The 25,986-nt window shown below is 38.8% G+C and overlaps 10 protein-coding genes across 10 annotated transcripts; 3 read left to right on the top strand and 7 right to left on the bottom strand.

Moving 5' to 3' along the window:
- Positions 1–124: 124 nt before the first annotated feature.
- On the bottom strand, positions 125–1,168 carry BATDEDRAFT_33279 (uncharacterized protein). Its single transcript, XM_006679458.1, has 3 exons — positions 948–1,168; positions 294–630; positions 125–198 (listed from the first exon to the last, which is right to left on the bottom strand). Exons 1-3 carry the CDS (start codon positions 1,130–1,132, stop codon positions 142–144), a joined length of 579 nt encoding a protein of 192 aa, XP_006679521.1. The 5' UTR covers positions 1,133–1,168; the 3' UTR covers positions 125–141.
- A 345-nt stretch (positions 1,169–1,513) lies between these two features.
- Positions 1,514–2,506, bottom strand: BATDEDRAFT_89381 (uncharacterized protein; the record flags this gene model as incomplete). Its single annotated transcript, XM_006679567.1, has 1 exon — positions 1,514–2,506. The coding sequence occupies one exon, from the start codon at positions 2,504–2,506 to the stop codon at positions 1,514–1,516; it is 993 nt and encodes a 330-aa protein (XP_006679630.1).
- Positions 2,507–3,347: 841 nt separating this feature from the next.
- BATDEDRAFT_4585 (tRNA 2'-phosphotransferase) lies at positions 3,348–4,104 on the bottom strand (the record flags this gene model as incomplete). Its single annotated transcript, XM_006679270.1, has 3 exons — positions 3,348–3,445; positions 3,530–3,899; positions 3,976–4,104. Coding segments are annotated over 3 exons (597 nt in total), but the record flags the coding sequence as incomplete, so codon positions are not given.
- Positions 4,105–4,743: 639 nt separating this feature from the next.
- Positions 4,744–5,580, top strand: BATDEDRAFT_25325 (uncharacterized protein; the record flags this gene model as incomplete). The annotated part of the gene is made up of 5 exons (XM_006679360.1): positions 4,744–4,867; positions 4,894–4,941; positions 4,994–5,038; positions 5,175–5,409; positions 5,484–5,580. 5 exons carry the CDS (start codon positions 4,744–4,746, stop codon positions 5,578–5,580), a joined length of 549 nt encoding a protein of 182 aa, XP_006679423.1.
- Positions 5,581–6,439: 859 nt separating this feature from the next.
- Positions 6,440–8,264, bottom strand: BATDEDRAFT_89380 (uncharacterized protein; the record flags this gene model as incomplete). The annotated part of the gene is made up of 5 exons (XM_006679566.1): positions 6,440–6,494; positions 6,577–6,763; positions 6,829–7,726; positions 7,814–7,957; positions 8,253–8,264. 5 exons carry the CDS (start codon positions 8,262–8,264, stop codon positions 6,440–6,442), a joined length of 1,296 nt encoding a protein of 431 aa, XP_006679629.1.
- A 1,599-nt stretch (positions 8,265–9,863) lies between these two features.
- On the top strand, positions 9,864–11,669 carry BATDEDRAFT_25323 (uncharacterized protein; the record flags this gene model as incomplete). Its single annotated transcript, XM_006679359.1, has 1 exon — positions 9,864–11,669. The coding sequence occupies one exon, from the start codon at positions 9,864–9,866 to the stop codon at positions 11,667–11,669; it is 1,806 nt and encodes a 601-aa protein (XP_006679422.1).
- A 6,113-nt stretch (positions 11,670–17,782) lies between these two features.
- Positions 17,783–19,423, bottom strand: BATDEDRAFT_25321 (uncharacterized protein; the record flags this gene model as incomplete). The annotated part of the gene is made up of 6 exons (XM_006679358.1): positions 17,783–18,253; positions 18,356–18,499; positions 18,589–18,768; positions 18,878–18,970; positions 19,181–19,267; positions 19,391–19,423. 6 exons carry the CDS (start codon positions 19,421–19,423, stop codon positions 17,783–17,785), a joined length of 1,008 nt encoding a protein of 335 aa, XP_006679421.1.
- A 607-nt stretch (positions 19,424–20,030) lies between these two features.
- BATDEDRAFT_89378 (uncharacterized protein) lies at positions 20,031–20,312 on the bottom strand (the record flags this gene model as incomplete). Its single annotated transcript, XM_006679565.1, has 1 exon — positions 20,031–20,312. One exon carries the CDS (start codon positions 20,310–20,312, stop codon positions 20,031–20,033), a length of 282 nt encoding a protein of 93 aa, XP_006679628.1.
- A 1,203-nt stretch (positions 20,313–21,515) lies between these two features.
- Positions 21,516–23,105, top strand: BATDEDRAFT_89326 (uncharacterized protein; the record flags this gene model as incomplete). Its single annotated transcript, XM_006679645.1, has 1 exon — positions 21,516–23,105. One exon carries the CDS (start codon positions 21,516–21,518, stop codon positions 23,103–23,105), a length of 1,590 nt encoding a protein of 529 aa, XP_006679708.1.
- A 1,923-nt stretch (positions 23,106–25,028) lies between these two features.
- On the bottom strand, positions 25,029–25,433 carry BATDEDRAFT_11836 (uncharacterized protein; the record flags this gene model as incomplete). Its single annotated transcript, XM_006679282.1, has 2 exons — positions 25,029–25,263; positions 25,336–25,433. 2 exons carry the CDS (start codon positions 25,431–25,433, stop codon positions 25,029–25,031), a joined length of 333 nt encoding a protein of 110 aa, XP_006679345.1.
- Between the last annotated feature and the right edge of the window lie 553 nt (positions 25,434–25,986).

The following is a 25,986-nucleotide window of genomic DNA, read 5'->3' as shown; positions in this document are numbered from 1 at the left end:
TTTGATTTATAAACTTTGGCTAAAATTGGATCCGTTGACTGTTTAGTTTTCATAGATTTAAAGAGTAAATGGCTTATATATTTCACTCTAAAACGTTACTGAGTCCATAGTCGATTCAATCAGTATCTTGGGATTCAGAATTTATTTTCCAATGGGATACTCGGTAGTAAAATCAGCCCGGTTGTGGTAACGAAGATTCTAATGTATGCCAGTATAGTGGATAAACGAGTAAGCAATCAATTCGAATGGCATCAACCTCATGCTTTCTACAAGCCAATTCAGCAATAAACTACCTTTGTGGACATGGTAGATCCACGCCACCATTGAGGACTGAGAATCGAAAACGATGTGTCTTCCTTGTTGTCTTGAGGAAGGTACACATATGTGGGGCTCACATACCGCTTGGTGTGGTAAACAGGCTCAGACTGTGCAGAGTCACGAACACCACCTTTGCCAATGCCTTGAACTGGTGCTTTCAGATCTAGAACAGACCAATCTGTTCGATCCTTCATCATGCCAGCCTCACGCCCCTTGAGACAGTCGAGGCGACGAACCAGATCTCGATCAGTTTCGGCTTGCAAAAGAGGTGCAAGAAATATACGAGCGTAAGCTTTTTCTCTAAGCAACTCTCTATAATAGTATTTATTGTCATTAGTCCCAGTTTTAAAAAATAAATCAAATCTTGCTGGTACAGTTGCCATATTTAGAAACTAGGCAAGCTCAAAAGCAGGTCACACAAAAAGCCTATGATAAACACATTATCAATTAAAGCCGTGGACCATTAGACTTGTATCCCAATGTGGCATTGACAAAGTCGGGATAGTTGGCTTGTAGAAAGCCATCAAGTGATTGTAGGATCCAGTAATGACTTTGAAATAGTTTGGATAACCAAATACTTTTGAAAAAGCTCAAATAGAAAGATACAGTGAAACTGACTACATGCTCACCTGTTTTCTTGATTGGCATCTAGAACCATGCACCATCCATAGCTCATGATGCCAATAGTAGCGAGAATCATGACGGCGCCTGAAGGGCCACGAGCAGGAAGATATCGCTTGTATTTGATTGTATGCGGGAATCCATTTGGAGGAGAAAGGTCCTGCAGGGGAGGTACTGCTGCTCCAGACGACATTTGCTATATTAAATGTAGTGAGCAACAACGATTGACTGTTCTAATCAAACTTGCAAGTCTGTTGAGCGTCAGGAAAATTCAATATAATCTCACGTGACTATAACTTGCTTTTGATCTCACCAAAGGTTTGAGCAGTGTAGATTCAGTGCATACAAGCCAATCTAGTGGACTCAACACTACATTCTAAAGCAAACCAACGGTTATTCTTGTAAAACTGTGACAGGAATAATAGAAAACTCAATTGAATAGCTGAAATCAAAATGTCTGTCTATTGAATTGGCACAATAGGTTACTTGTCCAGATCACCATTTTATTTCACGTTGATAGTCTAGAGAATAGCTAAAACAAAATTATAAACAGTCTTGAAAAAACCACCATTCATCAATGTTTCTTGGGAGTCTGTTTTCGAGGAGACTTTTTGGTTTGGACGGGCTTTTCATCCTCAGATTCCTCATCAGCAGAATAGGTAGCGGCATTATCTTTGGAAACATAGGGAGTATCTTCATCTTCGGAATCTTCTTGGACCAATGGAGCAGCTTCGTCTTCGGATTCAGAAATACCCTGTCGTTTACGTTCTTCTTTTTGCTCATTCTCATAGTCAATTTTCCATCTGCGATCGTAGACATACTTGATACAGCCAGTCAGTTCTAGTGCACACATGACATAAAGCACGCCCCACTTTATACGAGTAGCAAAAGAGGCTTGAGCAATGAATCCACTAGTAAGAGCAAACGGTATCTTGTTCATCTCATCATATTCGAACCAACCAATAAAACTAGCGCCAGACAAGTTTTCAAACATATCGAAAGCAGCATAGACAGAGGGAAGGCGATACAGCATATCAATCAAAAAGGCCTGCATATCAGTGTCATCCTTATAGGTCAGCTTAATCAAGGCACGATGGAACCAAAGGAATGCCAAGATGTTGAAAGTGTCAATTATCAAGTACATGGCATAGTTATCTCTGCCGTGAGGACCAGAGCGTACCATAAGGCGAGTGACATTACGATAATCATACTGCATGGTAAGATCGAGAGGAAGGTAAGGAGTGTAATCACCAGTGCCATTATTCTGCTGGTGCATAATATCTTGAGCGTTGAGCATGGCGTTGACATAGAGCAGACTAATGGCAGTGATCACACCAAAAACAATACCGGCAACGTAGATCATTGACCAATGAACAAACTTAATGGGACGACCAAATAGGCGCATGGATACTAAAAGCAAAAGGATCATAGTAATGGCATGAGAGTGATCGGCAAGAGCCCGCAAGTTTGGTTGAAAAGCAGGAGGACACATGGCTAGCAGTTTAGGCCATGAATCCAGTCCATATTGGACAGCATCTAGCAGATACTGAATTCGAATGGAAACCATTACTAAAACTTTATTCATTTTTCAGAAATAGGTATATTAGTGCACAAGTAGTGGCGATAGCCCTGAATAGTAGCAGCATTAAAGACAATACCTTGAACAGAACAAATCAGATTCCAAGAAAGTGAAGCTCAGCAAATTCCATTCCTTTAACTGTTTGTACACGTGATTTTTTATTGATTCAATGCAGTCTCCATTTATTTATTCCATGAGATACCATGACACTCGGGCGATCAATAGGCATGCAAAAAACTAGCCTGGCTTACTTGTTTAGGACAAATCTTGAGTTTTTCCAAACCCAGATACAATCAGTCAAAAGTGCTGGGTTTGTAATATAAAAATACTGACTTGTCAAAATACGATTTTAAAAAAATCAAGTGGGGCTGTGGCACAGTGGTAGCGCGTTCGCTTCGCATGCGAAAGGCCTAGGGTTCGAACCCCTACTGCTCCACTTACTGATTTTTTGCTGGTTTGTAGCAGAAAATACATTTTGCACTGGGATAATGGTTGAATATTTATGTATTACGACTAAAACTGTCTATTTGTTCCAAATGCAACGTTCGACCATTGTCAAACTTTGCTGTATCATGAATCGCAGATACATTCGCGTTCCTACTCAAGAATACAATTGTTTCCATGTTAGTAACCAGAAGAAAGACTAAAACACAATATTGGCCAGTAAACTATCATCGATTATTTCATGAGATTGGCGATTTATTATGTTCTTAGTGCAACATTTGATGCAAATACGGCTGTAGCTGAGCAAATACTATTGTAGTAAATCCAATACAAACTATGCTGATTCTTCAAACCCTTCTTTTGGTACTACAATTGCCTTTCCAGATCGGTCTGTAATTTTCGAAAAATATCTTGGATGAAGAACACCATCTACACCTTCCGTCAATATTACATTGTTTGCAGATTGCACAAAAACAATTCCATCTATATCAAGTATATGATTAATAGTGTCAAATTTTGCCATGAAATAGAGTAGAATGCCTGGCATATTGCTTAGTTGGATGTTACCTTTCATTGCCTTTTCAGTATTCACATAAATAAGTATATTGCAATTGTTTCGCATTCCACTCGTAATATCCTGATGTTCTGGCAAACCAGCAGCAAAATGAATGTGCTTTCTTGACATGGATCTGAGGCCCTGTTTTAAAATCAAAGCCAAATGCTGTTGATATGTTCCATGGACTACCAGTGGGATTTCTGAGGAGTCTTGAACAGTCCTCATTTCTACATTGACGTTTATCGAGTGACCTTGATTTGCCCGGATAGACCATTGCAAAGTGGTTGGATCTTGACGTAGAGCGAATCGCTGCTTGGCATTGGATTCAACCAGATGCTGTATTGACTCGAGCGTTTGTCCCGAGAACTGTTTTCGAGATAGCTATATGATTACAGTGGCAACCTAAGTATAAATAGTGACAATAACAGTAAATACAGTTCAAGTAGACTGGACTCACAATATCCTTCAGCTTCACAAACCCGTCCGACTCTATAACCAGTCGCTCTTTTTCTGCCCCATGACGAAGTAAATACGATAATGCTTTGGATATCCTGACCTCCTCGCTATCATTTTTACTGGTTCTTGAATGAGATTTTTTGGTATTCCCATCTGCGGGATTGTGGTTTGGCATGACAGTAAGTATTTGACAAGAAACTTTTCAGTGAGTGTTGCTTTTAGCAGGTCTGATTGACGGGACTAGTGGATCGTTTACTAATTTACAGCCGTATTCTTGTAAAGTGAAATACTGAATGAGTCGAAACACATGATAAACAGTCATGTTTGATTGGTACCAATCTTATCGATCTTTCTCCTCCGGGCTCATTTTTTACAAGGATACAGTGTGAATGTTCACATCTCTGTTTCAATATATTCCACATTCTTGACATCTTTTCAACCACCAACTTTTGAAAACACTGCGTGACCGGTATGAAAGCAACTGTTGCATTCTTGAGATCGTTCTCTTGAACTAGAGCGCGAACGTATCTGATATTAGAATACAACAGAATTTCAATAAAAGAAATAATCAATAGCAGCGAATATTTATTGTTTATTCCAAGACGATCATTACAAGATCAATACAGAAAAATATTTCATTTTATGCGAGTACGGCCGTAAATACAGGATTTATGACGTGGCAAATTGAGCTTGAATTAGTAAACCCGAAAACTGATACTTTCCAACTGGCCTCCTCATCAATACTCCTTGTCAGTCGACCATTGCTAACATGACCCAGTCTTCTACTACCGAAAACCCTACTGCTACTCTTTCAATCAATGGTACTGCATACCATTTATCGCAACTAGAACATGACACCGTTTTCAAGCCATATACATCTCTAGCTCCCTATTGTACGATGTATTCTGATTCTTTGTAGTCTTATATCAAGAACTGTTTGTTTCTATTTCTCTTCTCATAATGCTGGGTTAGTTGCATATATACCTATTACTAACTTGTTTTAAACATTGAATTTTCAGCCAAATGGGGATCACTTATTGGAACTGCAACAGGTTTTAGCATCGGTAAGTAATTCCACCCTTGATCTAGACAATACCGAGCATTTTCATGTGTTGGATCGGTTATTACTCGGATATATAAACCCCTTATTTGGTTTGCTGTAACTTGGGCTGACAAACCTTGTTCATTCGTTCAAACCAGCTGTTTTCAGGGGATGGCGTATTCCAGGGACAATCGGCATAAGCATTTTGGGCTTGACTGTCGGCCAATTCGTCGGTGTCGGGCTTGGCATAAAAAACTATTTCCGCAACATCAACAATCTTCCTCCATCACCACTTTCAATCGCTTTACGCGAAGTCTGTTCAAGCCGCAACAAAAAAGAAATCAATGACAATACAACTCTTTTATTCGAATTTGGACCAGTAACGGCATCATGGTACAAACTCCTTTATAATGTGGATATATGTTACTTTTTCACCAACTTATTTCTTCTCACTCTTTTACTAATAGGGATAGCAAAAAGCTGCCAGAGAAATACAAGAGTGAGTGCGGCCGTTCATCGACAAACAAGTATGGCGATTCCACCATCCATGAAGATCCAAAATGATGTTTGTGTACAAGTGTGATGTTTGCATATGCCTTATGAAGCACTCATTTGAATATCTTTACGACCTTAGCTCATCAATTCCTCTTGAACCTCATTCAATAAATATCCAATTGATCAATTGCTTGCATTATCTAGTTAAAATCTTGCAATGGTTCTGTCGAGATTTTATGCTCACATTTAAAGCAATCAACTCTTCACCAAATCCGTCGATCAAACCAAAATGAGAATATTGTTCCACTTTTGACGTAGCCATACACTGCACAATCGCCATAGTTATATTTAGGGATGAAAATAGTCAAGTTTTATTGGTTCATTTAACAGATTCCCATTCAATAATGGTATTATCTGGTGCTTTGTATATACACTGCTTTTGTATCACATTGAGTTCAATTTAATCCTATTCTGATATGCATAGAATGTCATTGGATCAGACTGAGCATTTCATGTAGTATTGCATTGACACAAGTCAAATGCCAACAATATTATTGCAACACCCGATAGGTTTAGGCGAATACGTTGCCATTGATGTAATGATTGTTTAGTATGAGCCATGCAGCAACTGAATGCAAAAGTATATCCAAGTAAACCAACACGCTTATCATCAAATAAACTATTGCTCACTAAACATACTAATTGGATGTCAATCCAGTAATGCATGCATCTACTATCCAACCCAATATTACATCACTATCACTGGATAGTATCCGTTAATCATAGATACACTGCTTCAACAAAAACATGATAGTAGGCTATTTATAACAAATCAAGTCATGTCTAATCAGGTTTATTGTATTTCTGATGTATATTAGTATTTCCTAGTATGACATCTAAACTCGAATGATCGAGACTACGTTTTTCATTAGGATTTACTCAGTTTTCGATAAGAACTTTGTCTGAAACTAGACTTTTTCGGTCTACAATTGAACAAAGCATCAGTATTTGCAACTCATAATCTGCCTTTACAATTTCATTACAGTATATTGAATAAAACTTTACCTTGGAGACCAGAGCACTTGGCTATTGCTTGAAATGATAGGATATCCATCAGCTGAATTCTCACATCCACATCCAGGTCCAAATCCAATGCGCTGGTTAGTTCGATCAAACACTACTCGCATTCGGAGCATAAAAGGTGTACCAAGAACTACGCGCTTATTTCGTCCAACATCAACAAAGAATTGATCTGATTCAACTGTGTTAATACACACTTGATTCAAATGGCACATCCATTACTTGTCGAGTACTTACATTCTTCAGCGCCAACTTGTTGGATATAGTCTCTGCCACCCAGTGTAATCTCTACACTAGAACGGGAAGCTTTTCCCGTTTTTGAAGTTTCAGTATACATCACAAACGAAAGCTTGGGTAGTTTTTTCCAATCAATAATGTGGTCTGGCACTTTAATGGTTTGCTTTTTCTCAAAGAATTTTTTGATATCATCTTTGGTAAGCTTGGGCTTAAATGCACCACTTTTACCAATCGCTCTAATCAGTTTATCCACGATTTTACGAGGGAGACTGATATACTTACTGCACGTGCTAATAAATGAATACGGATGCCATATATCTTCCGACTCCTTTACTTGAAACTCACTGGGCAATCTTCTTGCCTTGTTATCGATTCGTATTTCCTTGATGTTGACAGTGAAGCGATCGCGTGATGGTGATTGTACCCATATGACAGGTTGTCCATCTGTGTCACATTTTGGGTCTGTCTCTGTGTTTCCTATATCAATGTAGCTTTTTTCAGACAGTCCATAAGGACATAGTTCCATAGCAACTTCATTGTTTGGGACAGCCCCACTCTCGTAAATAGCATCCATTATGGTTGGTGGTTTTGCATGGTACATTGCTATAGAAGGGTATGCAAAACTAAACACTCCTTGATTGGGGTTGCCATCAATAATGACTGGGTTTTCCGATTGTTCAGAAATTCCTACTACTGGAGCACTTTTAATGGATATTGTGGTTTCTGGAATACTCACGGTAGTCAAAAATCCGTGTCCTTTAGCACTAGCACCACCATCATACTTCAGCGTAACGGCATCGGCATGTTCAGGATACGACAAAGTGGGTCCTTGATAGTTGTTCAGATTGGGAAGAGGCACAATCGAATCAGAAATCCTCGAGTCTACCTTCAAATCCAACTATTTCAAACAATATAGCACAATCAGTGAGTTGGGTTTGAATGGTATGCATTGACATCAAAGTACAGCTCATGACATAATACATACATCAACACCAGCAATATTGAATTTCATACGGTAACAACTGGAAATATCTCCTTGTAATTGAACGGGTGATCGCTTTGATAGTCTATTGCTTGACTCACCGAATGTGTCTGAAGAATGCAATCGGACTTTGATTGCAGCAACCATCTGCATGACGGTTAGAAAATACTGCAAAGTAATCAGCATTGTATCGGTGAATTTTGTCGAGCACAAAAAATTATAGTCGATGAGTGACCATCATCAAGCTATTTATCAATAGGGTTAAGGGTTACACAAGCATCAGGAAAAATGGTGGTTACAAGAGATATGTGCAACATTATACAGGCAAACAGTCACAAGACACAAGCATTCTACAAAACAATGGTTACAAAAAACAAACAGTATTGTTTAAAGCCCCAATAGAATAGCAAAGTTATGACACTCTGGTAGCCTATATACGTACTTTTATAGTCATGGTGTTGTTTACAGATGACTCGTGGTTTTTAGATTAGTAGCATTGATAAATGTAATGCGTATGTATATAGTACTAATGATTTTAGAAGCATAGATGATTACGGTAATACTATGCTAAGCGAAATTATTGACAAGAATAATAGGTCAAGTATACTGGTGCGTGGAGTGTACTTGAACATGTCGATACTTGGTCGTATTGCCACATTCAGTCTGCTCTCATCTTGGTAGCGTGCATCATGTGGTACATTAAATATACCACCTAACTGCGTAATTGGATTACCGACGCATTTTAATCCAGAGTATACCAATATATTTTTCTGGGCCATATAAAGTATGGATGAGTTGAATATTGTATAACATTCACCATCAGATAGCGTGTATATATTAATAAAGGCGGATATGCTACATGGTATACTGTATTATGCGGATATTGGCACCACATAACTACATAGACATATCTATATGCAGTGAAAATAATAAATTGTCAACGTCATGGTTTTAATATAGATAATGACTGTATTAATACGTCAGCTATACTGTCAAGCAATTTGATCAACATTTATATTCCCATCATGATTACAGTGCCCAGCTATCTTCATTACATATTATCAATATTTCACTCTTTGAATATTGATAATAAGGATTTGAGGATATTCCATTCCTGTATATTATATCGTTGTATCCTATTAGGGTTAGATGTTCCCTGAATAACATGGACTGTCTGAATAGTGTTCCATATATTGCCATTATTCTTCAACGACTGTTCTTGCACGATAGCTCTTGCCATGCATACTGCTAGCAACTCACATGAGATGTTGATAGAATGCTCTGGCGGGTATCTCATACGACCGTAAACTTGGGTCCCGTTCCGAATCATAAGCCAATTCCACCGAGACTGGGCGTTATATCAAAAGCATGACCCTATCAAGATGGGCTATACCGAAATATATTGCAATCTCCACATAATAATTCATTACTTTCCATTCATTGGCTTTTTGTATTCAAAATCACCCATATTACTTTATTGGCGATAATATTTCTGCAGCAACTTTGTCAAGCATATTTACCAATTAGCTAGATGCACGCTCATGGGATTCAGTATAGTTTACGTTTAATACGACAATCATTTGGATAACCATCCACGGTATATCATAATAGCCATAATCTTGTTATCCAACAGCATCACAGCACATGTTGATGGATAATTATTCATGGATAATACTGTTTGACAAGCCATATCACATAGATAGGCTGTGACTTTACACCAACCCTTAGCACCGCTTAACACTCAATATATTGCGCATCCCAACACTTGTATCGTATCGTATTGGACTGAACTACTCCAACGATAAAGTGTTGATCTATTTGGTTAACAAAGCATAGACGTACGGGTGAGTCAATGCAAGCAATGATTCCTATACAATACAATCCATGAAGCACAAACCGCATCATTAAATTAATGCATATTTTAAACAGACCTCCCTTGATATAAACCATTTAAATACAGTGCATTTGTATGATTTATTTGAGCATTTAAAATTGTTCCTGAATTGCCTATTCATTGCATCTAAATATCATCACTGCAACCTCGCCAAACAGGATGAAGCTTATATCGATCGCTGTATTTTCACTATTTTCAACTGCAGTCATTGCTCATCCATACATCAGTGAGTCATCAATTAATCTCGAAAAGCAAGCAATAGGCGACGACGTATCTGAAACACAACATCAGAATAATGAATCGAATGATGATGTTGGCTCTGTGGTTCAAGTAAATGAACAAGCTACTGACACAAGCCAATCCACTGCAGACTCTAGCGTTTTGGACAATCTTGATTCTAAACATCTCGCTGTATCCAACGATCAACATACTAGCGACTCTGACTGTCAGCTCTGCAACTTATCGCCAAACAAAGACTCGACCCCTCAAACTAATGCCCAAAGCTCGTCTTTATCATCTGATGGCTATTGCGATACTGGCTCTAAATTGCTTGACATCTTTATGTATATCTGTGGATGGACTGAAATGACACTACAACAGCAGTTGAAAGAAATCGAAGCGACTATGACATATCTTGGAATGTCTATTTCAGACGATACTGAATTTGAATGTCCGCTCAATATAAACATGGATTTGTTAAAAAGTCGAGCGCAGGTTGCTTGTAATTTGGAAACAGTGCTTCAAGATTATTGGGAAAATGGAAAACAACAAATGCTAGAATTAACACGGAATCAACTCGTATTGAATCTCGACATACTCAAGATGTCATCACAGGAAATCATAGTCAATTATGATAAAACATTAAAATCTTGCTTAAAACCAGAACGGTGCGCGTCTTTTAAACACTATGACTCAAAGCAGTCCGATTATGAAAGTGATCAGTTGCCATCAAGAAATACTCGAGTAAAGTTTACGACCAAAACAACCAGGGAGTTTGTCAAAAACAAGAAAATACGGAAATATGGCAAAGATGTCACCAGGGACATTCTAGACGATGAAGATTCAGATTCGGATTCAGATTCAGACTCGGATTCAGATTCAGACTCGGACTCAGACTCAGACTCGGATTCATACTCAGATTCAGATTCAGATTCAGATTCAGATTCAGACTCAGCTTTGTACTCAGACTCGGACTTGGATGAAGGCTTGAACTCGAATGAAAATGAAAATGGAATGCAAGTGGAATTCGACGAAAAAACCAACGAGAGGCTCAATAAGATACATGAAAAGTTCAGTTCAATGTTCAAGGTACCCGAAACAAATGTCAAGCATGATACCCAACAAAACACACACGAGTCTGAATCCACCAGCAACGAGCAAGAAACAGCACTTTTGAACAAGGATTTTGAACAAACCAAAGATAATACCAAGACGATCGAATGTCCCAATAAAGATATACCACAACCTAAAACAAGATTCACGGTTTCTCCTGTCAATGATCCAGAAACCAAGTCCGAAACACCAAGTTCATCACAATCTAAAACAAGATTCACGGTTTCTCCTGTCATTGAACCAGAAATCAAGTCCGAAACACAAAGTCCATCACAACCTAAAACAAGATTCACGGTTTCTCCTGTCATTGAACCAGAAATCAAGTCCGAAACACAAAGTCCATCACAACCTAAAACAAGATTCACGGTTTGTCCTGTCATTGAACCAGAAATCAAGTCCGAAACACAAAGTCCATCACAACCTAAAACAAGATTCACGGTTTCTCCTGTCATTGAACCAGAAATCAAGTCCGAAACACAAAGTTCATCACGATTCAAAAAAAGATTCACGGACATCCTATCAATGATCCGGAAATCAATTCCAAAACCAAATTCATCACGATTCAAAAAAAGATTCACGGACATCCTATCAATGTTCCGGAAACCAAGTCCATCACAACCCAAAACAAAATGATTAGACCGCGATTAAAACACATCTTGGTTCACGACCAACAAAGCTGATGGATCCACTAGTCATTACAGAACTAACCAACATGATATATTCTTGTTAATATATGTATATGAACTAGTCACACTTGCGGATCTATATCATATCAATAAATTGGAATGGTATATATAAAACACATTTTGTTAATGATTCAATATATGCAACTGAATTATATACATTTAATGGTGTGGTTGGTCCGTTTACGGTTGTTTTCACTATGTGACAATACATGACGGGTGAGTGAATGCATGTATGCTGGATCGCCATTGCAGAGTCATGACTACCGTGACATTTCATTTGGATATACAACGTGGTGCATATTTTATCTGATCAACTTGGACTCGATGAATCGTGTATATTGTCATTGCTGACATCAGTTTGACTACAGCATACAGTATATCGCTTGATTGTGTGTATTGATCCATCACGCAATGCATTACAATGGGTTATATCTGGTTACAACACGATTGAATCCGACTAAATTAATGTATTTAATCATGAACAAGCCATAAACAATCACAATCGGTTTGATTATTAGCCGCTATTAGTATATGATCAACTGCATGTGAGCAACATACACAGAATGCATCGGTTTGAACCATACTACTGTGCTAGTGCAATAATACACACCAATAACGAGTAAATATTAAATGCATGATTTGAAAGATGCGTGATCAAATAAACGTATCATCACCATCACCAATTGAACTCAAAGTACTGCAACACATGTGTCAATGAAAACAGACCTAAACACTCGAGCAACAATGTATTGGATTGTAAGAGTGCCAGCAGTTGATGTTGATCGAGACAAGTTTAAATATAAATTCGATTAGACTATTGGTGTGTCAAATATGATGATTTGATACAAGTTGCAAGTGAATATACGGTGTATTTGAATCATTCATACAATGTATATAAATATTCAGAATAAAGTATAATTGCAATATTGAGATTAAAAGCAAAAGACAAATATGGAAAACAAAATAGTACGAAAATAGAATGAAAGTAATACAGAATGGGGCTGTGGCGCAGTGGTAGCGCGTTCGCTTTGCATGCGAAAGGCCTAGGGTTCGAACCCCTACTGCTCCATTTATACTTTTGCAAAAGTGTCGAATTGTTGGCTCGATCAGTCATGCATTTTTGAACACATCCAAGAATTCATATCAAATGTTGAACATCAATACTGTAATCATATTTTTCAAGAAATAATTTGACGGCTCACACCGGATTTACTGGACAACATTGTGTTTTAAACTCATTAATTGACTGGTTTTTGAGTGATGGGTGTAGAAACAACTGTTGTATTACTGACATGTGCGATCTTTGTTGTCAGACTAGATTGTAAACGTATCCAAGATTATGATACAACAAATACGAGTTTGTAGAGTTTAACAACAGTGTAAGCCAATATCTAGATTGTAATAAATCTGATGATCATAAATCAAGGACAGTTTCAGTTCAAAACTATAGTTTGATGGTCGTTGAAGAAACCAATTTCTAATAGGAAAGCGCAACAGATATTCAACCATCATTCCAAAATAATGACAAATACAAGCGTTCCGTTTTACGTGAACAAAATGTCGAGTATATATCGGCACCAGCTGTAAATTCTCAACTTTTGACGCGTCTTTTCAAAACAAATCTTATCTGAACATATCGGTTGACAATTTTTGTAACAAGGCATGTCTAATGAAGACAGCGGTTCTCAACAATCCAATGACATTCAACATGATGAAGATGGTTATGTAGCATCTTCTACTGCAGACTTTGCTATTGATGCATCGAATCTAATTGATGGCGTGGGCACTGAGAGTGAGGAATTTGACCAAGTCGCGAACCAACAAGACTCGAATGAATACGATGATGGTATGTACTCACAGAGCACTGCACCACTAAAGTCAAATAACGTATCTGGATCTCAGCATATACAAGGGATTGTATACACCGGCTCCAGTGAGAATATTCGTACTCCAGAATATAACCCAAGCAATGACTTGGTTCATGACCAGCTTGATGTAGATGATACTGACCAAAAAAAAGGCGGCTACAATGATGAAAGCGATAATAATGACGATGCTGCTGATTCGATTACAGATATTCTGGGCTCAATGCTCAAGCCTACTATAGATGGACGGCCCAGCTTCGATGCCGAAGTAAAAACAGCACTTGATAGTAAAGCAAAAACAGCGCTCAACGCTGGCGACGTAATCACCACGTATAAAAGCCCCAACAACATGCTGGACGAAATAGATGCAGCAGACATAAAAGGCGAGGATATTATTTTTCAGGATATTCAAAAAACTCTAATTTTATTGACTGGGGTTGAAAGTGATGGTGGATCTGCAGCTCAAACTAATCCTACAAGCCAAGACCAAATTGTTGCTCGTCTCAAGGTCGAGTATGATAAGCTTCATCGACTTTTTTTCAGCTCTCGTAAAAACGAAAAAACTCTAGTTAAAAAATGCCGAGAGTTGATCACCGAATTGAGTGTCAACGCCTCCAAGGTGCAGGTTGCATTAAAGCTCAGTCAAAACGATCGCAGCACAATTGCTGCCTTGCGCAAAGAGGTTAAAAAAGCCTGGAAAATGGTCGAGACTGCTGGCGAAAAAGAAAGTAGAGCAAAGGATGCTGTTTCAAGTTTAAAGAATGAAGTAGAGTCGTTACGGATGAGTATGATTGACCAAGGACTGACATCGGCTGCAGCTATACCGTCGGCTTCTGGACTAGCACGCAACAAATTGGTCGAGTTGCAGATAGAGCAGGAGGATCAGTTGCGTAAAATCACTAAAGAAAAGCAAGCGGTCGAGGAAGATTTAATTAATGCCAATGCTGATCTCAGGGCACTCAAGATTGAAAATGAAAAGATCATTGACATGGTATCGCAAATGACTAGCGAAAAGACACTTATGGACAACGAAATGCTTACATTAAAGGATCTGCTGGCATCAAAGAAAGCTGAGCAAGATCGAGACACTCGCTCTCGTGGTAAAATCGAGCTTGCTCTCAAGCAGTCCACGGACGCTTGGGAGAAGCGTGAAAATGAGATAAAGATTAAAACTGGAGAAACCAAAGGATTGCGTGATCATATGATCAAGCTTGATATGCAACTTCAAAACGAGCGAATCCGCCTCGAAAAAAGCGAAAAGGATCGTGAGCAGCTGAGCATTCGGATGGTGCGTGTACAACAGGAATATGATGAGAAATCATTGTTGACTCAAAGACTACTAAATGAAAATCATGAAATGGGTCGCGATCTCAAGTTATGGGAGGAAGAACTCTCTCGGTTAAAAGACAACTTCAAAATGGTATCCCGTGTCAAGGAAACATTAAGCAAAAAGCTAAAAATCACTGACGAAGCAAAACTAACTGCTGAAATGGACAGAGATTCACTTCGTGTAAGTTTAAAGTGCAACTGTTTATACTATTTGAATAGATATCACAAGCATTAACCAAAAAGTCAATGGTAATTGCATACTATCATTGATTTTTCAACTGATTACATTATAAAATGTCAACTCAAACATAGAGTACCAACTCCCATCTTACCCATGATATTGAAGGACTGCACAAAGAATTTGATCAAACCAAAAAGATACTTGAAATGACATCAAGAGAACGGGACATTGCTCAAAAGAATTTTGTAAAAGCTACAGGAGCAACTCAAAAGCAGTTCAATGTTTTAAAACTTGCAGAACAAACCCAACGAAAGCTGGAGCAAGAAATTCAAGGCTACAAGGACGAGGCTCAAAAAATGCGTAAACTTATCTACACGCTGGAAAAGGACCGTGACAACAAAATCAATGAGTCAAGCCACTTGGATCAAGTAATTGCTGCCAATGATGAAGATATGAAGATGAAGGATATGATCATATTTGACTCGAAGAAAAAAATCATCGAGTTTGAACGAAAGTTGAAGGAGCAGCAGGCTTTGTACGAAAGTGTTCGTGCTGATCGAAACGTGTATTCAAAAAACCTGATTGAATCGCAAGATGAAATCACCGAGATGAAGCGTAAGCTTAAAATCATGAACCACCAAGTTGAGCAGCTCAAAGAAGAGATTGCATCAAAGGAAAGTATTTTAGTCAAGGAGCATTTTGAACACTCTAAACTCGAAAAAGAAAAAGATGCACTTTCAATTCAAATTGGAAAGCTTCAGCAACAGTATGAAGAGTCTCAACAAATGATTCAAAATCAACAAGCAGAAGAAAACAAGTTGCGGCATATCATCACTGAAGCTGATACAGAGCGTCTGCGCCAAAAAAAAGAGTATGAAACAGTTGTTCAAGAAAGAGATATTTTGGGCACCCAACTAATCCGCCGTAATGACGAGCTGTCGCTTTTGTATGAAAAAATCAAGATTCAAACATCTACACTCAACAAGGGCGAGATTCAGTATCGCGAAAGACTTGAAGATATTAGAGTACTACGTTTAGAAATCAAACGGCTTCGTCGTGAAAAGGCGATTTTGCAAACTGAAACACAAAATGTCGACAGCTTACGCAACGAAATATTTCGTCTTCAGCGGGATGTGCTTCGTGAACGAACTCGTGTCAAGGTTCTTGAAGAAGAACTTGAATCTCCAATGAACATCCACCGATGGCGTAAACTTGCTGGTTCTGATCCCTCTACATATGAACTGATCACCAAAATTCAAACCCTTCAAAAACGACTTATTTCAAAAACTGAAGAAGTGGTAGAAAAGGAGCTCATTATTCAACAAAAAATGAAATTATACTCTCAAGTAAAATTAGTGCTGCAAAGACAGTCAGGACCAGAGGTTGTTGAAGAGCTTCGTGTTGTGCGAGAAGCGGTCAAGACTAAAATCAATGAATGCAAGGCACTCGCATCTGAGCTCAATATGTATCATTCCCAAGTAAATGAATACAAGTACGAAATTGATCGACTTGGTCGTGAACAACAGGAGCTTAAAAAAAAGTACTATCAACTGCGCAAGCGTCACCAAGGTAATAAACACAATGGGTTTGATGCACTCAAGGATCAAGCATTGCTACGAGCTGGAATGCCCAATGCAGTACATTGCAATGAGTTGCCATACACACCAGGAGCCATCGAGTCAATGTATACAAACCAGCATCAGATTCAGCTTAGAAAATCTGGCTATGATGACAATCGCGGACAGGGTGAAATTCTCAAAGTTAGTGATGCATTACGCGGACTTGCTCCAGATAGACTGTCCATTAGATCCAACAAGCAACACGGACCTAGATTCTCTGGTGGTGGCTTTAACATGTCAACTGGTGTGCAGCCCCCAGCAAATATAATGGATGATTCCCATCAGGCTGAATCTGAGATAGAAGGTGCGGATAATGGTAAAAAAAGATACTCTTATAAACAATCCTCTGCTTCACAGCAGTCTGCAATTCATCCTACAAATTCTAATGAAACTCAAAGTAAGCCCACCAACACTGACGGCTTAAGCTCACAAACAGACACCCATAGAGATACGTACCAAATTAATGCTGACGATCTAGACAAACCACTTGATAATCGGCACGGCAAACTTAAGGACGAAGCCCATCTACCACTTCTTCCGGAATCTGCCACTTTTGACAAAATGACCAGCGATCCCAAAGAGCATACTACTGCCGAGGACACCAAAGTCACCATCACCATTTAAAGCAGTTTCTCGCATTACTTTACAAGTGATATCAAGCAGTGCTGTTGGGTATTTACAAAATACAGATTTACAAGATATACTGCCTTTATGGTATGCTGGCAAAAATAGTACTTCAAGATTCAAATGCCTATATTATATACAATCAATCGCACTATCATTTCAAACTGAACCGTAGCAGTTTAAATAATCATTGTGGCGTACCAATGTCCAATCATTCCGCTTTTTAGTCTTAATAAATTCGTTTTGCACTCCAAAAAACTCATTCAGAAATCTAAAGCCTGGCTTGTTTGTATATCAGTTGATTAATTTCTTTTAAAAGTCGAGTGTACAACAGAGAATCCAAAAGCAAATGCCAGCTTATATCAAAGTGATTGCAAACACATGACAAAAATAAAGTAGTATAATATAATACTAAACTACCAAGGTCAAATCTACAAAGTTGCTATCGCTGCTTGGGTTTAGATTGAATATCTGCGTTGGAAACAGGTAACAACATAATGCTCGTATGGACAGCACCAGATTGTGCAAATGGAGAGTCATGTCCGGTTTGCCAATCATAGCCAACAGCATAGGCAAAAATTGTTCCATTACGATTAAACGCCGTACTTGTAATTGGCATACCCACTTTTGGTCCAAGCTTTAACCTCATCCGCGAGTCCTTGTCCCAAAAATGAAATGCTCCATCGCCTCCAGCAGTTGCCAATGTTCCATAGGTTGCATGAAACGAAATAGAGTTGACTGGATATACTTTGGTTTCATCTCTATGACATCTAAATGCAAAACACTTTTCAGCATCACGATCTTCGATATACTGGATGGCAACGCGACCTTCAATCGATCCGATTGCATAACCATTAAAACTAGGAAAACAGCTAATTACTCTTGTTTGCCACTTGAGCGGTGATATGATTTGCTATATATTGTCCATTGTGTATCTCGGTTCAGTCCACAACCACCAACTGTGTCGATGCATTCTAAACCACTATTACATCAATTATTCACTTGCCTTGTATACTGTTGACGGATTGTTAAGATTGTATGCAAGAATGTGTCGTTCAGCCGTTCCTACTACCATCAACGGCCCTGCAACATCCAGCGAATAGCATCGTTCAGGAAGTTGGAGTGTGAATGCTGGTGCTTGTGATCGGAGATCCCAATACTATATAGTTGCAACAGTTAATCACTCGTGTTGACAATCCTGTACTCCAGCTCATACACAATCAATCAACAATCGTTAGGTTTACCCACCTTGACAGTTTTGTCCCATGATCCCGTCACTAGCATGTTGGTTAGATTCGGCACGCCGTCAATCCAACGACAACTCTTGATAGGAGCGTCGTGTCCAGCAACTTGTGTAGACTGTCCCGTATGCATATCAAGCATTCTTCCTGCTCTGTCTGCTCCAACCGAGACAATCTTGGTTCCATCCTACATTGATGCATTCATTACCAGTTACTTTTCACGCAATTCATTACCACATGAATGATGCATCTGGCCAATAACAATGACACTGCCAGTTGAATCGATCTGAACATACTTTACTCCAACAGACATCCAGAACCGGTGCTTCGTGTTGGATTGCAGCCTTTCCTACGGCAGTTCCGTTCTGCTGGACCTCATAGATTCTAGTCTAAACCAGTCATCATACAATTATTTATGCACAACAATAATGCGTGCGTTTAGATTAAAATATCAGTATCAAGACTTGAAGACCTCGACATGCAATGATTGCGAGATGGATGCATTGGGTTGTGACCATTACAGCCATTTCCAGTGGTAAATCTAATCTACATTTCACACCAATATCAAACTGATGATCCTATTAAACTAATATGCATACTTGGTTATCCCAACTAGATGCAGCTAGGAAATCAGCCTGTGGAGAGAATGCTAAGCCAGTGACTGTATTGCTTGGTGGTTGCGAAACCTAGACAATGCAATTCCAGTAAAGTGTTATTCAAATCCATGTGGTATTGTCAAACTGATCCAAATTGAGCTAATATAATCAGATTCTTGGTAATGGTGGAATCTAGAATAATAATATACTTACAGGAATGCCTGGAATATTGGCATTGGCTTGCATATTTAGATTCTCAGTTGGTGACAAAGGGTATGAGAATGGAGAAAAAGTAGAACGAGAAATTGTCAGCAATCACCATTAGTGGTGTATTTATCTTGTCATTATTTTGGAATGATGGTTGAATATCTGTTGCGCTTTCCTATTAGAAATTGGTTTCTTCAACGACCATCAAACTATAGTTTTGAACTGAAACTGTCCTTGATTTATGATCATCAGATTTATTACAATCTAGATATTGGCTTACACTGTTGTTAAACTCTACAAACTCGTATTTGTTGTATCATAATCTTGGATACGTTTACAATCTAGTCTGACAACAAAGATCGCACATGTCAGTAATACAACAGTTGTTTCTACACCCATCACTCAAAAACCAGTCAATTAATGAGTTTAAAACACACCATGTTGTCCAGTAAACTGACACCAATCATGCCATGATATTGACTGTTTATCATGTATTGACTCTGATTTAGTATCCCACTTTACATGGGTATGACTAAACTACTCGGTTTTAATGTTTAAATTTATTGAGAATGGAATAAAGCTAATAATTTAACCACAGTAGAGTCACAAATCAAGAGTAAAGAATGCTTGATTTTGATACTTTGATTTAGCGTCTACGACGTCTAGATCTATGTGTTGCATGATCAGAGTCGGAGTCAGAGTCAGATGAATCCGAGGAATCAGAACCATTTCCATTACTATTGGTTGATCCTGAATGGTTTCCACCTTGATGGTGCCCTACAGAACCACTAGGATCGCTAGGAGCGACACCGTTCTCGCCAGAGCGCTTCACAAGAAGTGCATCTTGGTTAGAATTTGCTTTTATTATGACATGGGCAGCTACAGATGCAGCAACGATAGCGAGAAGAGAAAGTCTTGTAAATATCATTTGATAGTGTTGGGTATGAGATTAGAGTTTTTGAGATTTCTATTCACGATAGCTGTTTAGAATAATGAATGATTAAATGGGAATTGGTTGTTTTTATATTTGAAATTTCAATTGAGGCGTAGTTTTGATGAATAAACTTTTAGCGTTGTGAAAATGCACCAGTGGTTTCTTGATTGGTGTCCAACACATGAATGCTCACATGTACACACCAGATTACAGCTGGTGATGGGACACAGACAAACTCAGCAGTTTGCCATCGGTTTTGAAATAAGCCACTTGGTTATATGCTTCCATATAGAGGTGCTTGGATAAACTTGTCCAAAACGTAGTAATATCATACTATTCTTGAAGATTACTCCAAATAACATGTCCTTGTCATTTTAAACTCAATGACCTGGTTAGAATAAAGTGGTCAGGCTACACTATCAAATGCAATGGTTGATCTTGATGTTAAAATGACCATCTACTCAAAATACTATTAACCGATTCGATAGCTTATCTAATGAACTTGTCAATAGTATGAGTCCTTTCAAGTGCTTTATTTTTGCTATTTTAGTATTCTATCATCACTGCTGTGTTCATGTAAAGTGGGATACTAAATAAGAGTCAATGCATGATAAACAGTCAATATCATGGCATGATTGGTGTCAGTTTACTGGACAACATTGTGCTTTAAACTCATTAATTGACTGGTCTTTGAGTGATGGGTGTAGAAACAACTGTTGTATTACTGACATGTGCGATCTTTGTTGTCAGACTAGATTGTAAACGTATCCAAGATTATGATACAACAAATACGAGTTTGTAGAGTTTAACAACAGTGTAAGCCAATATCTAGATTGTAATAAATCTGATGATCATAAATCAAGGACAGTTTCAGTTCAAAACTATAGTTTGATGGTCGTTGAAGAAACCAATTTCTAATAGGAAAGCGCAACAGATATTCAACCATCATTCCAAAATAATGACAAATACAAGCGTTCCGTTTCACATGAATACGACTGTGAATCTGGCTTACAAAAAGCAGTAGACAAGAATATCGATCCAATCACACAGCAATGCATGAAAGTAATCCGAAAGTGTGATTCAATATACAAGCATGAGTCGATTGGAAATAATTCCGATGTGAAAGCAAGCTTCCGAATCCAAAATGTAGCAACTAGTTCAAACTAAGCTATTCCAAATCACTCGACAATACATAGCATGATGAATGGCTGCCATAAGCGACAGTTTATAGACAACATTCGATGTCTGCCATGGTTCATACGAAAGAGTATCTTCAAGTATGCTGGACTGCGCACTCAGTATCTAATGCATGAGCTGACCCTTCCCATCACACAAATTACTTGGCAGTTGGTCATGGTGGACTGTCTAGAGTCGAACGACACTGCTACTGCCGTCAGACTGCTAGGGTCTTATCAAGATTATGAGCCACAGTGGGAGCTGCTGTTTACTCAGACTGGAGAAATGCTGAATGCATTCAAGAAGAGTCTGAAGCCAACTAGTCGTTTGAGTAAAGCTTTGGGCTTGCCAGATTTGATGATTCAAGCCAGACCCAGTCTGCATCTACTGCTTGAAGAGAGTGACAGGAACGAGAAATTGATCAATACAATCCTGAATAAGCTTTTAGCTTATATTACCCAGCATACCATGACAAGCGGACTGCATAACTACTATTGTCGGGCAGTTGTAGAATGTGCCAGTGCGATAGGTCGGCTAGACATTATTCAACACTATTCAGATGGTATTACTGACTACAGTTTCGTTGGCAGGCTGGCAGCGCTGCATGGACACGAGCCAATTGTAAAAAGCTTATTGGCCATGGGTAGAGACCATCCATCTGGCAATCGCAACCAACGGCTATCTGGAACAGATTGCGAGTATGCTCCACCACTCGAGGCAAGAAGTTTTGTAGATATTCGCTGCTATGAGGATATTTTCAAGGCAGCAGTTGAAGGCGGACACGTTGCCATGGTTGATGCCATGATGAGGGCTCATCCACCATTGCTACAGAAAGTGACTGAACGGCTTGTTACAGCAGCATTGGTGAGGGGCCATACTCGAATGGTCAAGCATCTACTACAGCTACTGTCACCACAACAACCACTCTTGCTACTGACAGATGCATTTAGAAACTTTTTGTGCCAGGCAGCTCAGTGTGGACATATGGATCTAGTGCAGTACAGTCTCACTCACAATCAACGACTAGGCAGACAGGAACAGCAAGTCATTATTGAGGCCATCGAGCTGGCCGCGATTGCTGGTCATTTTACCATTGCCGAGAGTCTTTGTCAAGCTGTCAACTGCTCAACTGTTCCTATCCTATTGGGTGCTGCCAAAGGCGGACATGTCGATTATATCCACCATATATTGGCTACACATTGCCATTCTTGGACTTCCAACGACGTGGCGAGAGCATTAGAGCGAGCTACATGGAGCAACCACTACCATGTAGTCAAACTGTTGGTCGAACACTCGCTGTACAGCACCAGTGGACCCACTATTAGACAAACAACCATTCAGAACCTCATCAAGAGCTCTTTCGATAGACGCAACTTTGGACTCTTTTCATATCTGGTGCCATTGCTCACAGATTCTTTCCTATGCACTGTATTTGGTGCAAAAGCCATTCATCTACTACCTGCAGACTTTCTGACCTTTTTCTTTGAACAAAACAGAAATTGGAATTGCATTCTCTTGTCCTGTTTAGAAAGCAATTATTCCGACATGGCAGTAGAAATTATATCCAGAAAACTGGCTGTATCCACTCCATTGATTGGAAGTGCTGCTTGATCTCATTGTGATTGTCAATAAATTATGTTGTCTTTAGATCCAGACATGTCCCGTTATAAATTGGATTGCGTGGTTTTGCTACATGACACAATACATTCCAGTAGCGTATCTGCCTTGGTACAATGGCTCTTATCTGCTTTGATTTAAAGTTGTAAAATCGTTTGATTGCCAAATATGATACACCTAGTGCTCGATATGCAATGTTTCCTTCCACTAATACCGAATTATAGCTGGTGACAAAGGGTATGAGAATGTATAGGTGGGTGAGAGATTGTCAACAGCCATCATCATGGGTGATGCTTTGCAAATATCGGTAGATTGTTGATTTGAATGACAATTATCCATCGATCGTGTCTTGTATTACGACGACAATCCGGCCTGTTGGTACAACCAGTTTGATGAACAATCTGTTACTCTTTTCAATTAAATGTAAAACGACGTCACTTATTTGGTCTTGATCTTGTTATGGCACGATGTTCAACGTCCTACTATAGCCTGTACAGTAACCTAAACCAATCGCAGTTTTACCAACCAAAAACTTGGTTTTAAATGCCACAACAGCCTGATTGATACTGTACGAATGGTTTCAAAACATGATGAAATCGAGTTGTTGGAATATAACTAAAATAAATATTTCATCTCGCTGTTCTCATCCCTTTTGTCTTTAGTTGTGAGCGATCCGTCATGACTTTGGGATTAAATATATACTAGCACTCGAACAATCTGTCAAAATCAATCAGTTCAGATACTCGTCAAACATTATTGCAAATCTTAGTGCAACCAACTGTATTTGCTGACCAACCAATACATATCCAATTGATCAATACAATGCCAGTAAACTTGATTAAGCTATATCGACACCAACGTGTTGCTATTGTTGGCTGGACTATCACTTGTAATGTTCTACGATATACTGGATTGTAAATTTCAATCTATTACCATTGCATTGTTGATATTGTCACATCTGCAATTTCAGCATCACTTTGTAATATTCTAAATATATTGTTTCATTGTCCAAACATCAAATGGTTGTCGATCATGTTACTGGATGATCATTATGACAACTCTTGTATTCAATCGTATTGACTGATACATGAAACCTTGCGGATCTGCAACCCATTCGTGATGCAACTGTTGATTACTGCAGCTTGGCTGTCACTGTATGTGATGATCGTATTCTGGCTCAATGCATATTATTTAAGCTTTTGTCAGTATTGCGTGGAATTAAATGTGTTGGACTAGTCCATCATGAACTTTGAATGGTACTGTTGATTAGTCAATACCATACTTGAACAAACATCATTCAAAACCAGTGTCTGCATAGAGTTGCAATACTACACAATGCAGGCCATACATACTTGGCATGTGTAGATGGATTGTATAGTCATTTTGGATACATTTCAGGTCATGAATCTGCTGGATATGAAAAAACATGTTCTGTACTGTACCAGGTCAAACTTGGTTCATCACATTAATATTTGACCCTTTATATATAATGATTCCATGTATTGTTGGGTTGGTTTCAGATTGTTGTTGTATTATTGCTAGATGCTATTACAGCAGTCAAATCCAGTTGATGAATGGCTCAGGTTTTAAAATAGAAAATCTTGCCCAAGAATTTATAAAAACAGGATCATGCTGAGCGTTAAAGCTCGATTTGGACTCAAGGTAATTCATCAACCTTGTATAATTCATACATACCGTCACTATACAGCTAACAGTCAATCGTATTTAAAAGTGTTTTATTGGTGCAGGATTAGGACTCAATGTGGCCATTAATCTAGTTTACTGTGTAACATTGTTGGAATCATGTATATTATTTAGGGAGAATCCATTAAAATCTGATTTAGCAATATAAAGAGAATTTATTCGATAAACATGGCAAATAGTGGTCCAGTTTAAACTGTATGGATTTAAATTGAATCACTTGCTGATCTTTTCAATAAACTCCTTGATAAATGTTGGGTCTCTGCTACCAAGAAAAGAGTCGACAAGCACTCCATCCCTAAATGCCGCAACTGTGGGCAACGAAGCAATCTGATATCGCGACGAGACCTCCTGAGCTTCGTCAATATTCACCTTGACAAGAATACACTTTCCATTGGCAGAGACAAGTTTTTCAAGAACTGGACCAAGAATACGGCATGGTCCACACCAACTAGAATTGTTAAATAATGAAATGGTTAGACGGACAAATCAAGTTGAAATGTCAAACAAATTTATAACTCACTCGGCATAAAAGTCTACTATGACTGGAATATGGTGGGCTTGTCTAAGTATGGCGTCAAGATCGTCACCGGCTTCAATGGTTGTGCCCGGAGTAACCATCTCGCGAGGCGAAGCATCGGTACCAGATGTGGTGGACATGGCTCTGTTTTGAGACTTGATCACCTGTGGCACAATCGAGATATCTGCAGTGGATGATGGAGAGGTACCTCCAACGTGGGCAATTGAAGGAATGGCCGATATGATGGATGGAATGGCAAAGCGAGTTGGAAATGCGCTCATTGCACATGGACCAATAGTGGATTTAAGACTCAGCACTAAATTCATGCAATGAGTTGAAAAATAGTGAGTATGATTGATTCAATTATATCAGCTACATGGACAAACTTGATGTATAGATTTGACACCAATAGCTTATGAATTGTTAAATTTGGAAATGGATCAGTTTTCCAAATGTTGAGCTGAGTTCAATACCACACAGTAGTATACATACTTCTAGATGGAGAGCCACACATTGCCTTCATGGTGTGTTTCGGAGTAGCTCGCATAGAAAACTTTGCAAAGTGACGAGCTCCTGCTGATATCATTGCTGGCTATTTGATCTGGCAATCACTCGCTTGGGTTGAATTTCAAATTTGATTTTTCTGTTTCAAAT

This window comes from Batrachochytrium dendrobatidis (assembly GCF_000203795.2).
Source record: "Batrachochytrium dendrobatidis JAM81 unplaced genomic scaffold BATDEscaffold_7, whole genome shotgun sequence".
Taxonomy (NCBI): Eukaryota; Fungi; Chytridiomycota; class Chytridiomycetes; order Rhizophydiales; genus Batrachochytrium; species Batrachochytrium dendrobatidis.
The sequence above is the reverse complement of the archived record's forward strand: the minus strand, read 5'-3'. Positions and strand labels throughout refer to the sequence as shown.